Consider the following 16,193-nt stretch of genomic DNA (forward strand, 5'->3'; position numbering starts at 1 on the left):
ACAGGATGCATGTTTTGGAATATTTTTATTCTGTACAGGCTTCCTTCTTTTCACTCTGTCAATTAGGTTAGTATTATGGAGTAACTAAAATGATGTTGAACCATCCTCAGTTTTCTCCTATCATAGCCGTTATTTCAACTCTATAACTATTTTCCTCATGGTAAAACCCCTGAGCAGTTTCCTTCCTCTCTGGCAACTGAGTAAGGAAGGACACTTGTATCTTTGTAGTGACTGGATGTATTGAAAGAACATCCGAAGTGTAATTAATAATTTCACCATGCTCAATGGGATATTCAATGTCTGTTTTTTTACCCATCTACCAATAGGTGCCCTTCTTTGCGAGGCATTGGAAAACCTCCCTGGTCTTTGTGGTTGAATCGGTGTTTGAAATTCACTGCTTGATTGAGGGACCTTACAGATAATTGTATGTGTGGGGTACAGAGATGAGATAGTCGTACAAAAAGACACTATAGTTGCACACAGAGTGACTTTTATAAGTAAATGTTTACTTCTGAACTTATTTAGCCTTGTCATAACAAAGGGGTTCAATAATTATCAACTCAAGACATTTCAACTTTCGAAAAACATAACTCCACTTTGACATTATGGGGTATATTCAGGCTGTAACACAACAATATGTGGAAAAAGTAACAACAAAACCTGGAAAAAAATCAAGGGGTGTGAATACTTTCATAAAGTACTGTATGAGAAAGGATACTTAAACAAGGAGAGGATGCAGGGCGGTAGCTCCACCCCACTCACTCTGCAAGTTTCGGTCAAATCTATGGGCCAAATGTCCCCTGCCCTTTTGAATTTCAAAAGATGCTTACACCCTGCTAAATCGTGATTTGTTCAAATAACCAGTGACGAAAAACCTGCGAGCCGGAACAACTGTTGCTTGTTAGTTGTCCCATTCCAGTCTTTCGACAGACATTAACATATCATTTATGTTATGTAGTCTGTCTACCAAAGATTACAACTATACAGATAGTTGAATAATCAAAATGTCAGAATGAACTAAATCAAAAATGTTGCTTGATAACCAGGCATTTTCTGAACTGTTCCACCACATTTAGTTCTATGAATTGTTGTGTTTTATTACTACCTCCTGCTGCTCACGAAAGCTGTGAGGGCACCTTCTGGTCTGCTATTGAAAGATAATGTGTAGTATAATCTGGCACAGTGCTGGGGATAAAACATTAAGTAGCTGAGATTTGTCTCTGGAGGTTTAGGGTAGAGATGTCTATCATAATCTCAGCATTAGGTCAGACACAATCAGTTTGACTACTGTAGTTATTGGGAAACATAGAACTGCCTTTTTCGCATGCACAACAATTACTTGTAGCCTAGATTATACATGATATTGGCAAGGAACATTCAAATCATACAGAATTCCAAAGCTGGGTGACCAGTAGGGGCAAAGTTACTACATGAAGCAGAAACACTTACATTTGTGTATAGCCATAAAACACTGATGGGAGTGAAGAGGAGTGAAAACAATACTACCTCTCATTGAACTTGTCGGAAACATTACACAATGTCTGTAAAGGTTAACTATATAATAAAAAGTAAGACTTAGAAAACGTGATTCAAGGAAACAGGGAGCATTCAATGACAATAGCGTCAATGCACTAACTGCTATTCAGTTCTCTCCAGTGCTGTAAGCTTCATAAATCCATTTCCCCCCAGTAAGACTGACTTCCTGTTACAGAGACTCACTCTGCAGCCATGCAGAGAGTTCAACACGGCTTTGCTTACTTACTCAGAATAATGTCTATGTATCTACACACTGAGCAGTAGAGGGAAAATGTAGTCAGGTTGCCATGGAAATGTCCTGTGCAGCTCATCAAGAGAATCTATGATCAGGAACTTCACGAGGACGTGGCTATTGAGCGCCCCTCAACCATCTTCCTTCTTCCCTTCCTTCAGTCTGCCAAAAAGAGAGGAACATCTCAGCCTGTATGAAATCACACCCTGTATGAAATTCTACCATGCATGTTCCTTTCACTGTGTCTTCCTCCTTTTCACACATTTCTTTCATTTGGGACTATTCATCTCAGCAGTTGTCTTCTCCTCAGTGTCGCGGCCTGTCCCCTGTCTCAGGGCCACTCTGTCATCTCAGTGTTGTGGCCTGTCCTCTGTCTCAGGGCCACTCTGTCATCATAGGTCAGTGACTTTATTCTCCACGGCAGCCGAGATCTGCTGGAGCCTGTATCCCAGCTGCATCTTCTGAGCTGTAGAGTCCTCCTCTAGAGCAGTGATGATCTGGGAGGAGGGAGTTCCAATAACAGGTTCAAGTAACTGTCCAGTGAAATCTCACTTAAAAAAAAGTTTTATTTTTCTTTTTACATTCCAAAAACAAACTCATACATACGAACGACAACTTACAGACACATACAAACAATGACTACATCTCACCTGTCCAGACCAGCCTGCTCACACCCCCATCCTTCGTGCATTATTGTTTGCCACTTGGTCGAATTTTTTGTTGTTGTTGTCTCAGTCATCCATGCTATTGCAATATTTAAATAATAAATAATTACATTTTTCCATTGTGTCAATGATGGGGGATTGATTGACTTCCAAGTTTTTAGTATATGTTTTTTCAAGATGAGTGATGAGAAGCGAATCGTCCAGCCCATTGGGTATCTCACTTCACCCCATATGTCATGTCTTGAAATATGCAGACAGATGGATTAAAATGTAGTTTATATTGTAATACTTCTGACAGCAAACGTTCTAGCTGCTCCCACAACTTCTGAACTTAATGGCATTCCCAGAATGGATTATTCAGTCAATATTAGTTTCACACTTTTCCAACATGACTCTGCCGTTGTGCTGTATAATTTGTGAATTTTGTCTTTTGTATAATACAAAATATATTATAGAACATTCGTTTATACTGGAGCGTACATTGTCGTTAACTGTAATTTCATTAGTTATGCTCCAACTTTCCCTCCATTTTATGCCAACATCAGTTCTTTTTAAATCTTGGTTCCTGTCACGACTTCTGCCGAAGTCGATGCCCCTCCATGTTCGGGTGGTGCTCGGCGGTCGACGTCACCGGTCTTCTAGCCATCATTGATCCATTTTTCATTTTCCATTGGTCTTGTCTTGTCTTCCTACACACCTGGTTCCAATCCTATTAATTACATGTTGCGTATTTAACCCTCTGTTTCCCCTCATGCCCTTGTTAGAGATTGTTTGTGTTATGTGCTCGTGTTTTGTATTGGTGCGTGACGGGTTATTTTACCCATGTTTATTTATTTTTGTATGTTGGTTTTTTTGGAGTTTGTTTTATATTTATTAAACTACTCCATTTACCCCAAGTTGGTTTCTCCTGCGCCTGACTTCCCTGCCACCTACACCCACGAATATGACAGTTCCAACAGTTGATATTTTTTTCTAAGAGATTGTCAGGTGGATATGGTCTTTGCAAGGTTTTGTAGATATTTCATATGAACATCCTTATCTGACTCAAATAAGATTCCCTCAAGGATGCTCTGATGTCCAAAAGATTTCAAATCGAAATTTCGTGATATGTAACTTTTAAGTTGCATGTATTTGAAACTATCTACATTGGTCCGTCCAAAATTACTTTTTAATCCTGTCATGGAAATAAATGTATTTTCGGTTACCAAGTCAATTACGGTTTCTATGCCTTTTGATTTCCATGTGGGCCTATTTCTTGATTCATTCTGAAAAGCTATCCAAGGATTATTCCGGAAGGTTGTGTTTCTAGGGAGTGATGTTGGTTCTTGTAAAATATTTTTCATTTCCTTTCATATCGTTATAGTGTTCTCAACTTTGAAGTTGTTCATGTTCTTAGCTTTACCCTTCGAAAATAGACACGTAAAAAGATTCTGGGGATGAGCATGCACATCTTAAATATGTGCCCATTCTTCCTTTTTTAGTGTATTTAACAATATGTCGCAAGTAAAAGCCTTGGTTAGCGACTTGATACAATTCCAAGTCTGGAAGGTTAAAACCTTCCTCAGACTTAATAAGAAGATGTAAAACTTGTATTTTTATTCTAAGATTTGTATTTGCCCATATAAAGTCTTTAATGATAGAGTATACTTTTTTAAAGAATGTCTCGGTGGGGTAATTGCTATTACCAAAAATAATACAGAAAATTGATACAAAAACTTTGGCAGCCATGCCAGAGGTTTATTCTACCTATAAGATTTTTGGGAATATTATTAAATTGAATTAAATCTCAACTTTATTCCATTACTCAACAATATGAATTATCATTATACATTTGTTGTTTATTGTAATTTTTCAGCATCCTAAATATTTCATATTTTTTGTGATCCATTTAAAGGCTTTAATTCATCAGTTATTCTTTTCCTTTTTCCTATTGCCATTATTTCGATTTTTCCATGTTAATTTTATAACCTGAGATTTTTGAGTATTCTGAAAAAATCCAATAATGTATTATTTGTGTATATTTTTGCTTTAGGATGTTTATACAATATTTTTTATTAAATGTATTATTTCAGCTGGAAAGTTAAAGGCTTCCAAAGTTTTGAATAGAAAAGGCCATTCAAGACGATCAAAAGCCATTATTGATTAAAAGTTAATATTCTGTTAACTCGTACCCAAACAATGTTGCTGACTCATCCTATACTCTTCTTTGTGGCCAACGCATAAATTGAAAAACATGTATATCTGAAACAGACCGATTTAAAAAATGCTTGCTATTTCCTCATAGAACATGATGGCATTCTCAACGGTCTACTCGCTTCTTTTTAACATACTTTATCAAAACTATTTGGAAGAAAAACTATTTTACTCATATGCTAATTAATTATAGGGCATATTAGAGAAATCTGGAAACACTGGACAGTTACTTTAAGACAGACAATTGCTTTTGTTTATCTCAGCTAGCTTAACATCTAATGGAAATTACAAGGAAGGGGCTGAAAAGCCTCGATGGACAGAAATGGAGGACTCACCTGATCATAGTACTTGTTGATGTACTTGTACAGCTCATGCAGGGCCACAAGGTAGTTCACCTCGCCAGCATAATTCTGTAAAGAAAGAAGGTGGAAATACTCAGTAAATCTTTGTTGGTACAGAACTTCTACGTGATCTATAGAAAAACTACTTAAGACCTACAGCACAATATTAACCTCAAAACATGCACCAAGGTGTAGTTGTTTTAAAATATAACATACTCGAGACAGTTCTGCAAGTGCAGAATTCATTTCCTGGTCACTGGCAGAAATGGTCTGCTTGATGTCAGCATAGTATCTGAAAGGAGGGGGGGAATGGGAATCTGAGATTATTGCACCCTCCATAATATCCATATGCTACATGTCTCATACAACACTAATTCATCAATTTCATGCAAATGAATACATTAGAAATCTTCTGACTTGAGTTCCCTATATACAGTGAGGGAAAAAAGTATTTGATCCTATGCTGATTTTGTATGTTTGCCCACTGACAAAGAAATGATCAGTCTATAATTTTAATGGTAGGTTTATTTGAACAGTGAGAGACAGAATAACAACAAAAAAATACAGAAAAAAAATGTCAAAAATGTTATAAATTGATTTGCATTTTAATGAGGGAAATAAGTATTTGACCCCCTCTCAATCAATGTCTATTATACAAGTAACGAGCTGAGATTAGGAGCACACTCTTAAAGGGAGTGCTCCTAATCTCAGTTTGTTACCTGTATAGAAGATACCTGTCCACAGAAGCAATCAATCAATCAGATTCCAAACTCTCCACCATGGCCAAGACCAAAGAGCTCTCCAAGGATGTCAGGGACAAGATTGTAGACCTACACAAGGCTGGAAAGGGTTACAAGACCATCGCCAAGCAGCTTGGTGAGAAGGTGACAACAGTTGGTGCAATTATTCGCAAATGGAAGAAACACAAAAGAACTGTCTCACCTCGTGGAGTTGCAATGATCATGAGAACGGTGAGGAGTCATCCCAGAACTACACGGGAGAATCTTGTCAATGACCTCAAGGCAGCTGGGACCATAGTCACCAAGAAAACAATTGGTAACACACTACGCCGTGAAGGACTGAAATCCTGCAGCACCCGCAAGGTCCCCCTGCTCAAGAAAGCACATATACATGCCCGTCTGAAGTTTGCCAATGAACATCTGAATGATTCAGGACAACTGGGTGAAAGTGTTGTGGTCAGATGAGACCAAAATGGAGCTCTTTGGCATCAACTCAACTTGCCGTGTTTGGAGGAGGAGGAATGCTGCTTATGACCCAAAGAACACCATCCCCACCGTCAAACATGGAGGTGGAAACATTATGCTTTGGGGGTGTTTTTCTGCTTAGGGGACAGGACAACTTCACCGCATCAAAGGGACGATGGACGGGGCCATGTACTGTCAAATCTTGGGTGAGATCCTCCTTCCCTCAACCAGGGCATTGAAAATGGGTCGTGGATGGGTATTCCAGCATGACAATGACCCAAAACACATGGCCAAGGCAACAAAGGAGTGGCTCAAGAAGAAGCACATTAAGGTCCTGGAGTGGCCTAGCCAGTCTCCAGAAGTTCATCCCATAGAAAATCTGTGGAGGGAGCTGAAGGTTCGAGTTGCCAAACGTCAGCCTCGAAACCTTAATGACTTGGAGAAGATCTGCAAAGAGGAGTGGGACAAAATCCCTCCTGAGATGTGTGCAAACCTGGTGGCCAACTACAAGAAAGGTCTGACCTCTGTGATTGCCAACAAGGGTTTTGCCACCAAGTACTAAGTCATGTTTTGCAGAGGGGTCAAATACGTATTTCCCTCATTAAAATGCAAATCATTTTATAACATTTTTGACATGCGTTTTTCTGGATCTTTTTGTTGTTATTCTGTCTCTCACTGTTCAAATAAACGTACCATTAAAATGATAGACTGATCATTTCTTTGTCAGTGGGCAAACGTACAAAATTAGCAGGGGATCAAATACTTTTTTCCCTCAATGTAGCTACGGCAGTGGTGTGTGCTGCCAAGCCGACAGACTCTCCCCAGAAGAATCCCTGCATGCTCAGTGAGCCCTCTCCATGGCACTGACAGATTGGCTGTGCCGTCTCTGCCTTGCCCAGGGTCGTATTCTCACCTCTCTACCATCTGCTTGTACCGTGGGATATCTCTGGCATACAGCAACTTGTTGATAGGAGAGTCCTAGAAGGAAAAAATAAAATGTTTTACTCAAAACACAGTACCGTTCCATGAGTGTTGAGAACCTACATGCTCTCGTTCTCTCTCTCTATTCTTCTTTATTTAATTCACCCCCCCCCCCCCTTCATTTCTGCTAGACCTTCCATTCCCCTAGGCCCTTAACCTCCTCAGTAAGGTCTCCTCTCCGTGTTTGTCTCACCCTGCCCAGCTTGTGCTCTGCAATGGTACAGGAGTCCATGAAGGTCTGGGCTATGACAGACAACACAGCGTCCACGTGGTCTGATGCCTGAACGTCAAAGATGATCTGAGGGTTCTTCAGGATGTTAATCCAGAACCTCAGGGGTAAACTGGTGGGAAAATAAACAATTAGCTCAATCAATTTAGGACTCTACAATCTCACCATGTTTAACCTGTAGACCGATGTTCCTCACAGAGTGGAATCTAACATTCGCAAAGGCAGATATACTTTTGAGAAGATGTGTAATGATGCCCATGCTATGTCAATGGGCCGCTCGTTGCATTCTGGGCGATTCTGGGACAAGCTCCTTCAAGGAGTGAATGGGATTCTATTGAGCGCTAGCTCAAAAATCTAACATTAGCACAAATTTCCTCAACAAGAACTTCAACATTACAAATCTTTTCCGAGATGTGAGATAATTGTAATAATAATGTAAGTAAAATGGCACCGGAGAAGAAGGTAGACGTTTTACGTGCGCCAACCGATTGTGTTATTTTGTTAGTTTATTTGCGTTGTTTGATACTTGTTTTTTTACTCATTTGGTACATAATGTTGCTGCTACCGTCTCTTATGACCGAAAATAACTTCTGGACATCAGAACTGCGATTATTCACCACGGACTAGCAGAATCCTTTTTTTCCTTTAACGAGTCTGATGAGGCCGATGCGAACGATATACTGCTTTCTCGGGAACATACCCAGATCCCCGTGATTTGTGTGAAGAGGAGGCGGAGAAAAAGGGGCCGGAGGGCAGGCTGCCTTCTGAGAATTCGTAGGCAATCGAATAAACCCCCACTTCCTTCCATTCTACTAGCAAACGTGTAATCTTTGGACAATAAAATAGATGATCTACGCGGAAGATTAAACTACCAACAGGATATTCAAAACTGTGATATCTTATGCTTCACGGAGTCATGGCTGAACGACAACACTATCAACATACAGCTGGCTGGTTATACGCTGCACCGGCAGGATAGAACAGCGGCATCTGGTAAGACGGGGTGGCGGTCTATGTATTTTTGTAAATAACAGGTGGTGCACAATATCTAAGGAAGTCTCGAGCTATTGCTCATGATAAGCTGTTGACCACACTATCTACCTAGAGAGTTTTCATCTGTATTTTTCGTAGCTGTTTACATACCACCACAGTCCGAGGCTGGCACTAAGACAGCATTGAATGAGCTGTATTCCGCCATAAGCAAACAAGAAAACTCTCACCCAGAGGCGGCTCTCCTAGTAGCCGGGGACTTTAATGCAAGGAGACTTAAATCTGTTTTACAAAATTTCTATCAGCATGTTAAAACCTCTTACATCTAGACGTTCCGCTAGCGGAACACCTGCTCCAATATCCAATGATAGGCGTGGCGCGAATTACAAATTCCTCAAAAATCCCAAAACTTCAATTTTTCAAACATATGACTATTTTACACAATTTTAAAGACAAGACTCTCCTTTATCTAACCACACTGTCCGATTTCAAAAAGGCTTTACAGCGAAAGCAAAACATTAGATTATGTCAGCAGAGTACCCAGCCAGAAATAATCAGACACCCATTTTTCAAGCTAGCATATAATGTCACAAAAAACAAAACCACAGCTAAATGCAGCACTAACCTTTGATGATCTTCATCAGATGACACTCCTAGGACATTATGTTATACAATACATGCATGTTTTGTTCAATCAAGTTCATATTTATATCAAAAAACAGCTTTTTACATTAGCATGTGACGTTCAGAACTAGCATTCCCACTGAACACTTCCGGTGAATTTACTAAATAACCCACGATAAACGTTCACAAAAAACATAAAAATTATTTTAAGAATTATAGATACAGAACTCCTTTATGCAATCGAGGTGTCCGATTTTAAAATAGCTTTTCGGTGAAAGCACATTTTGCAATATTCTGAGTAGATAGCCCGGCCATCACGGCTAGCTATTTTGACACCCACCAAGTTTGGTACTCACCAAACTCAGATTTACTATAAGAAAAATTGGATTTCCTTTGCTGTTCTTCGTCAGAATGCACTCCCAGGACTTCTACTTCAATAACAAATGTTGGTTTGGTTCCAAATAATCTATAGTTATATCCAAATAGCGGCGTTTTGTTCGTGCGTTCAAGGCACTATCCGAAGGGTAAAGAAGGGTGACGCGCCCGGCGCGTTTCGTGACAAAAAAATTCAAAATATTACATTACCGTACTTCGAAGCATGTCAAACGCTGTTTAAAATCAATTTTTATGCGATTTCTCGTAAAAAAAGCGATACTATTCCGACCGGGAAACCCTGTTTTCGTTCAAAGACGAAAAAATTAAAACATGGAGTCGTCTCGTGCACGCGCCCCCAGTCTCATTGTTCTCAGATCGACCACTATCCAAATGCGCTACTGTTTTTCAGCCATGGCCTGCAAAGTCATCATTCAACGTTCTGGCGCCTTCTGAAAGCCAATGGGAGCGTTAGAAAATGATGATCAAGAAGGCCAAGAAATAGTCAGAGAGGGCGCTTCCTGTTTGGAATCTTCTCAGGTTTTGGCTTGCCAAATGAGTTTTGTTATACTCACAGACACCATTCAAACAGTTTTAGAAACTTTGGAGTGTTTTCTATCCAAAGCTAATAATTATATGCATATTCTAGTTTCTGGGCAGGAGTAATAATCAGATTAAATCGGGTACGTTTTTTATCCGGCCGTGGAAATACTGCCCCCTATCCATAACAAGTTAAATGTGCAACCAGAGGAAAAAAAACTCTGGACCATCTTTACTCCACACACAGAGACACATATAAAGCTCTCCCTTGCCATCCATTTGGCAAATCTGACCATAATTATATCCTCCTGATTCCTGATTACAAGCAAAAATTAAAGCAGGAAGCACCAGTGACTAAACCAATAAAAAAGTTGTCAGATGAAGCAGACGCTAAGCTACAGGACTGTTTTGCTAGCACAGACTGGAATATGTTCTGGGATTCCTCCGATGGCATTGACAAGTACACCACATCAGTCATTGACTTCATCAATAAGTGCATCGATGACGTCGTCCCCACAGTGACTCTATGTACATACCCCAACCAGAAGCCATGGATTACAGGCAACATCCGCACTGAGCTAAAGGCTAGAGCTGCCACTTTCAAGGAGCAGGACTCCAACCCGGAAGCTTATAAGAAATCCCGCTACGCCCTCCGACGAACCATCAAACAGACAAAGCGTCAATACAGGACTAAGATCGAATCGTACTACACCGGCTCTGATGCTCGTCAGATGTGGCAGGGCTTGCAAACCATTACAGACAGGGAAGCACAGCCGAGAGCTGCCCAGTGACACGAGCCTACCAGACGAGATACACTACTTCTATGCTCGCTTCGAGGCAAATAACACTGAAACATGCATGAGAGCACCAGCTGTTCCGGAAGACTGTGTGATCACGCTCTCTGCAGCCGATGTGAGTAAGACCTTTAAACAGGTCAACATTCACAAGGCCGCAGGGTCAGACGGATTACCAGGATGTGTACTGCGAGCATGACAGCTTCACTGACATTTTCAACCACGACCTGTCCGGGTCTGTAATACCAATGTTTTAAGAAGACCACCATAGTGTCTGTGTCCAAGAACACTAAGATAACCTGCCTAAATGACTACCGACCCGTAGCACTCACGTCTGTAGCCATGAAGTGCTTTGAAAGGCTGGTCATGGCTCACATCAACACCATTATCCCAGAAACCCTAGACCCACTCCAATGTGCATACTGCCCCAACAGATCCACAGAAGATGCAATCTCTATTGCACTCCACACTGCCCTTTCCCACCTGGAAAAAAGGAACACCTATGTGATAATGCTATTCAATGACTACAGCTCAGCATTCAACACCATAGTGACCTTAAAGTTCATCAATAAGGTAAGGACCCTGGGACTAAACACCTCCCTCTGCAACTGGATCCTGGACTTCTCGACGGGCCGCCCCCAGGTGGTAAGGGTAGGTAACAACACATCTGCCACGCTGATCCTCAACACAGGGGCCCCTCAGGGGTGCGTGCTCAGTCCCCTCCTGTACTCCCTGTTCACTCATGACTGCACGGCCAGGCACGACTCCAACACCATCATTAAGTTTGCCAATGACACAACAGTGGTAGGCCTGACCACCGACAACGACGAGACAGCCTAGAGGGAGGAGGTCAGAGACCTGGCCGTGTGGTGCCAGGACAACAACCTTTCCCTCAACATGATCAAGACAAAGGAGATGATTGTGGACTACAGGAAAAAGAGGACCGAGCACCCCCCCCATTCTCATCGACGGGGCTGCAGTGGAGCAGGTTGAGAGCTTCAAGTTCCTTGGTGTTCACATCACCAACAAACTAACATGGTCCAAGCACACCAAGACAGTCGTGAAGAAGGCCTGACGAAACCTATTACCCCTTAGGAGACTGAGAAGATTTGGCATGGGTCCTCAGATCCTCAAAAGGTTCTACAGCTGCACCATCGAGAGCATCCTGACTAGTTGCATCACTTCCTGGTATGCAACTGCTCAGCCTCCGACCGCATGGCACTACAGAGGGTAGTGCGAACAGCCCAGTACATCACTGCGGCCAAGCTTCCTGCCATCCAGGACCTCTATACCAGGCGGTGTCAGAGGAAGGCCCTAAAAATTGTCAAAGACTCCAGCCACCGTAGTCATAGACCGCTCTCTGCTACCGCACGGCAAGCGGTACCGGAGTGCCAAGTCTAGGCCCAAGAGGCTTCTAAACAGCTTCTACCCCCAAGCAGTAAGACTCCTGAACACCTAATCAAATGGCTACACAGACTATTTGCATCCCCCCTTCTTTTACACCGCTGCTACTCTCTGTTGTTATCATCTATGCATAGTCACTTTAATAACTCTACCTACATGTACATATTACCTCAATTAACCGGTGCCCCCGCACATTGACTCTGTACCGGTAACCCCCTGTATATAGTCTCACTATTGTTATTTAATTGCTGCTCTTTAATTACTTGTTACTTTTTATTTCTTATTCTTATCTGTATTTTTTTTAAACTGCATTGTTGGTTAGAGGCTCAGTAGTAAGCATTTTACTGTAAGGTTTACACCTGTTTTAATTCGGCGCATGTGACTCATAAAATTGGCAATGGCTAATTCGAGAGAAAACATCCTCCTGAGTTATGACATTGGACAGTATTGAAATCTGACATGTATGATCGATGTTTTCACCATCTAAAAGTCATATTCCTATTAACTTCCAGTGTAGTGAGAGAGACTTTATCACGCTGCAACATCATACTGGACGGATTTCTGCCTGCTTGAACGCCAATAACTCAGATACACATGAAAACGTGAAATGACCCAGAGAATAGATAGAACATCAGTTAGAGATGCACAAAAACAATATAACATTCAAAATGGGTGAACCTTTCCTTCAATGACGAGGCCCTGATCTGTATTGGTTGCTGTTATTCTAAAAGATAGGAAACACTTCAGTGTTTACAAGCAAATGAACCAGTAGTAGTGCTGAATTGTTACCTGTTAGTCTTCCAGATGTGGATGGTCTCAGAGTCTGTGATGTTGTGTTGCAGAGCCTGCTCATCCAGCAGGTCAAAGAAGTACTTGACAGCCGTGGGAACTGTCTGGTTAGTGCTCAGGATCACTGTGAACAAGTCATCCACAAACTTCTGCAGTGTGCCCTGGGAAGGAGAGCAGGACGTTTTGGGAATAAATATGTGCAAAGGTTGAGTGTAAATTGTTACAAATACTGTTTGTGGTTGAGCCTATGTGTGTGTGGGATTGTGTTGCATGTGCATTCTGGCACCTTCATGGAGAGTAGGCGGGTGAGGTAGATCTCAGGGATGGCTTTGGCCCTCTCTCTCTCCTTCAGGCTGCCACGCCTGTGTTTGGGAACGTCTGGCTCCTCGTTGGCTTTCACCAGATGCCAGAGCTTCATGCCTCCCTCGTCCCCATCGTCCAACATGGGTGTCTCTGTAAGACAGCGGAACATGCATGGTCATACAGTGCCCCTGCAAGCCATCTCTGACCTAGTCTTGGTAGATAAGGTAAGGGCACCCTTATGCAATTGAAGGGCAGTTTCTTCAGAAAAACACCATTGCTAGTTATACAGTATCACACTGTAACAAAATCATCTTGTGTGAATTGTCTGAATGTGGTTGTTGTGTTCTATTGATGCTAAACACTATCCTATGACCATGCTGCCCTAGATTCTAGATTAGTTGAGACTCACTCTCTCCAGGAATGTAATCATGGCTGTCATTGTGCAGACTCACTCTCTCCAGGAATGTAATCATGGCTGTCATTGTGCAGACTCACTCTCTCCAGGAATGTAATCATGGCTGTCATTGTGCAGACTCACTCTCTCCAGGAATGTAATCATGGCTGTCATTGTGGACGTGTTTAGTGTTCCGGGGTACCAGTGCAACAGTGGCTCCATCCGGAACCTGCAGGCCATTTGTGAAATCATGAAATCAAAGTAACAAAAAGGAGACTTTACAGTGATGTAGTTAGTCATTCTGTTTAAAGGGATTGTTAGACATTTTATCTACTTCCCCAGAGTCAGATGAATTCATGGATACCATTTGTATGTCTCTGTGTGCAATTTCAAGGTTGTTTCTGGAGGCATTGCTAACTGATGTTTGCGCAATGACAAAGTCTGCAGGAGCAGCTAGCATGTTAGTAGAAAAAAAGGGCTTTATAGCCAAAATGTCGAACTATCCCTTTAAGGGGGATAGGGAGGGATATAATGTGATGGGATGTGTGGCCTGCTGTGTCTGACCTTGTAATGGTGCAGGGTGTTGAGGCGTTTCCAGGAGCCCTGCACCACCGACGTCAGGTCCTCGTCAGACAGGATCAGGTGACCTGCCGTGCCCGCACGCCACTCTGATCAAGGACACAATACAGAAAATGAAACAGTTTATTATAAATGTCATGACCAAGGAGGGATTCCGTTGGCGTTGTCAATTCTATAGTATGTCCATTAACTTGGATACATGTTATTTGGCTTGACTTCGACCTGGCATGCCAGGGTGGACGAGGATGTCACCTTTTCATATTGAACAGTGAATGATAAGAGAGCTGTTGTGGAGGCTCACCCAGGTGGAGAGAGTCTGTGTGGGGTCTCTGGGAGAAGGACATGCCCTTCCATGCTTGTTCCAGGAGCTTCTCCTTCACCTGGGTTATGGTGTCACAGTCCAGCACCTTGGCAGGAGCCGTCTGGGGCACGCCACCGTTGCCTGTCGCTGGCATGAGGACATTCAGCGTCTGAAAGGTTAATGGTGGCTCATTATACCACTATCCTGAAACTAGGACTACTTCACCATGCTGCACAACTCCTTCCTTTCCAGCCTCTGCTTTGTAATGCAACAGAAAGCCTTGCATGTAGATGCGTATTAGTGGCAAAGGGACATCAGGGATTGTGTGTGCTGTGCTCTCACCAGGGTTTTGTAATCTATGTCCTCGCGGAGCAGCCTGTTGTCGTTGAGTGTATACTTGGCCTTTCCTGTCACGACGTCCACCGGTCCCTTGTCCACCTGGTGTTTAATGGCTCTGAATAGCATGTAGAAGGATTCCCCTGCAGTGTCCTAATAACACAGCACAGAGACATGGTTCTCTAACGGTCTCTTTAGTAAGGAGACAAGGGGGTGAATGGGGACATGGTTCTCTGTCTCTTTAGTAAGGAGACAAGGGGGGTGAATGGGGACATGGTTCTCTGTCTCTTTAGTAAGGAGACAGGGGGGTGAATGGGGACATGGTTCTCTGTCTCTTTAGTAAGGAGACAAGGGGGGTGAATGGGGACATGGTTCTCTGTCTCTTTAGTAAGGAGACAAGGGGGGTGAATGGGGACATGGTTCTCTGTCTCTTTAGTAAGGAGACAAGGGGGGTGAATGGGGACATGGTTCTCTGTCTCTTTAGTAAGGAGACAAGGGGGTGAATGGGGACATGGTTCTCTGTCTCTTTAGTAAGGAGACAGGGGGGTGAATGGGGACATGGTTCTCTGTCTCTTTAGTAAGGAGACAAGGGGGGTGAATGGGGACATGGTTCTCTGTCTCTTTAGTAAGGAGACAGGGGGGTGAATGGGGACATGGTTCTCTGTCTCTTTAGTAAGGAGACAAGGGGGTGAATGGGGACATGGTTCTCTGTCTCTTTAGTAAGGAGACAGGGGGGTGAATGGGGACATGGTTCTCTGTCTCTTTAGTAAGGAGACAGGGGGTGAATGGGGACATGGTTCTCTGTCTCTTTAGTAAGGAGACAGGGGGTGAATGGGGACATGGTTCTCTGTCTCTTTAGTAAGGAGACAGGGGGTGAATGGGGACATGGTTCTCTGTCTCTTTAGTAAGGAGACAGGGGGTGAATGGGGACATGGTTCTCTGTCTCTTTAGTAAGGAGACAAGGGGGGGGGTGAATGGGGACATGGTTCTCTGTCTCTTTAGTAAGGAGACAAGGGGGGGTGAATGGGGACATGGTTCTCTGTCTCTTTAGTGAGGAGACAAGGGGGGTGAATGGGGACATGGTTCTCTGTCTCTTTAGTGAGGAGACAAGGGGGTGAATGGGGACATGGTTCTCTAACTGTGTCTTTAGTAAGGAGACAGGGGGGTGAATGGGGACATGGTTCTCTGTCTCTTTAGTAAGGAGACAGGGGGTGAATGGGGACATGGTTCTCTGTCTCTTTAGTAAGGAGACAGGGGGTGAATGGGGACATGGTTCTCTGTCTCTTTAGTAAGGAGACAAGGGGGTGAATGGGGACATGGTTCTCTGTCTCTTTAGTGAGGAGACAGGGGGGTGAATGGGGACATGGTTCTCTGTCTCTTTATGG

The 16,193-nt window shown here is 42.8% G+C and overlaps 1 protein-coding gene across 4 annotated transcripts in view; it reads right to left on the bottom strand.

The window, feature by feature from the left end:
• Positions 1 to 485: 485 nt before the first annotated feature.
• Positions 486 to 16,193, bottom strand: part of LOC106572747 (plexin-B1) — a 99,894-nt gene continuing 84,186 nt past the window's right edge. For 2 of the 4 annotated variants that reach the window (XR_006759312.1, XR_006759311.1), the window contains 12 exons: positions 14,815 to 14,961; positions 14,473 to 14,641; positions 14,157 to 14,260; positions 13,737 to 13,821; positions 13,182 to 13,348; positions 12,896 to 13,056; positions 7,347 to 7,494; positions 7,086 to 7,150; positions 5,184 to 5,259; positions 4,962 to 5,036; positions 2,419 to 3,142; positions 2,132 to 2,265 (listed from right to left, as the gene is read on the bottom strand). Coding sequence is in view for 1 of the 4 variants with exons in the window: in XM_014147187.2 (XP_014002662.1) it covers positions 2,161 to 2,265; positions 4,962 to 5,036; positions 5,184 to 5,259; positions 7,086 to 7,150; positions 7,347 to 7,494; positions 12,896 to 13,056; positions 13,182 to 13,348; positions 13,737 to 13,821; positions 14,157 to 14,260; positions 14,473 to 14,641; positions 14,815 to 14,961 (1,302 nt within the window). In the remaining 3 variants the exon portion in view is untranslated. Of the gene's footprint in view, positions 2,266 to 2,418; positions 3,143 to 4,961; positions 5,037 to 5,183; positions 5,260 to 7,085; positions 7,151 to 7,346; positions 7,495 to 12,895; positions 13,057 to 13,181; positions 13,349 to 13,736; positions 13,822 to 14,156; positions 14,261 to 14,472; positions 14,642 to 14,814; positions 14,962 to 16,193 lie in introns of all 4 variants that reach the window. The other 2 variants (XR_006759313.1, XM_014147187.2) reach the window with 2 other exon arrangements.

The sequence above is a fragment of the Salmo salar genome, chromosome ssa15 (assembly GCF_905237065.1).
Source record: "Salmo salar chromosome ssa15, Ssal_v3.1, whole genome shotgun sequence".
In the NCBI taxonomy this organism is placed as follows: domain Eukaryota; kingdom Metazoa; phylum Chordata; class Actinopteri; order Salmoniformes; family Salmonidae; genus Salmo; species Salmo salar.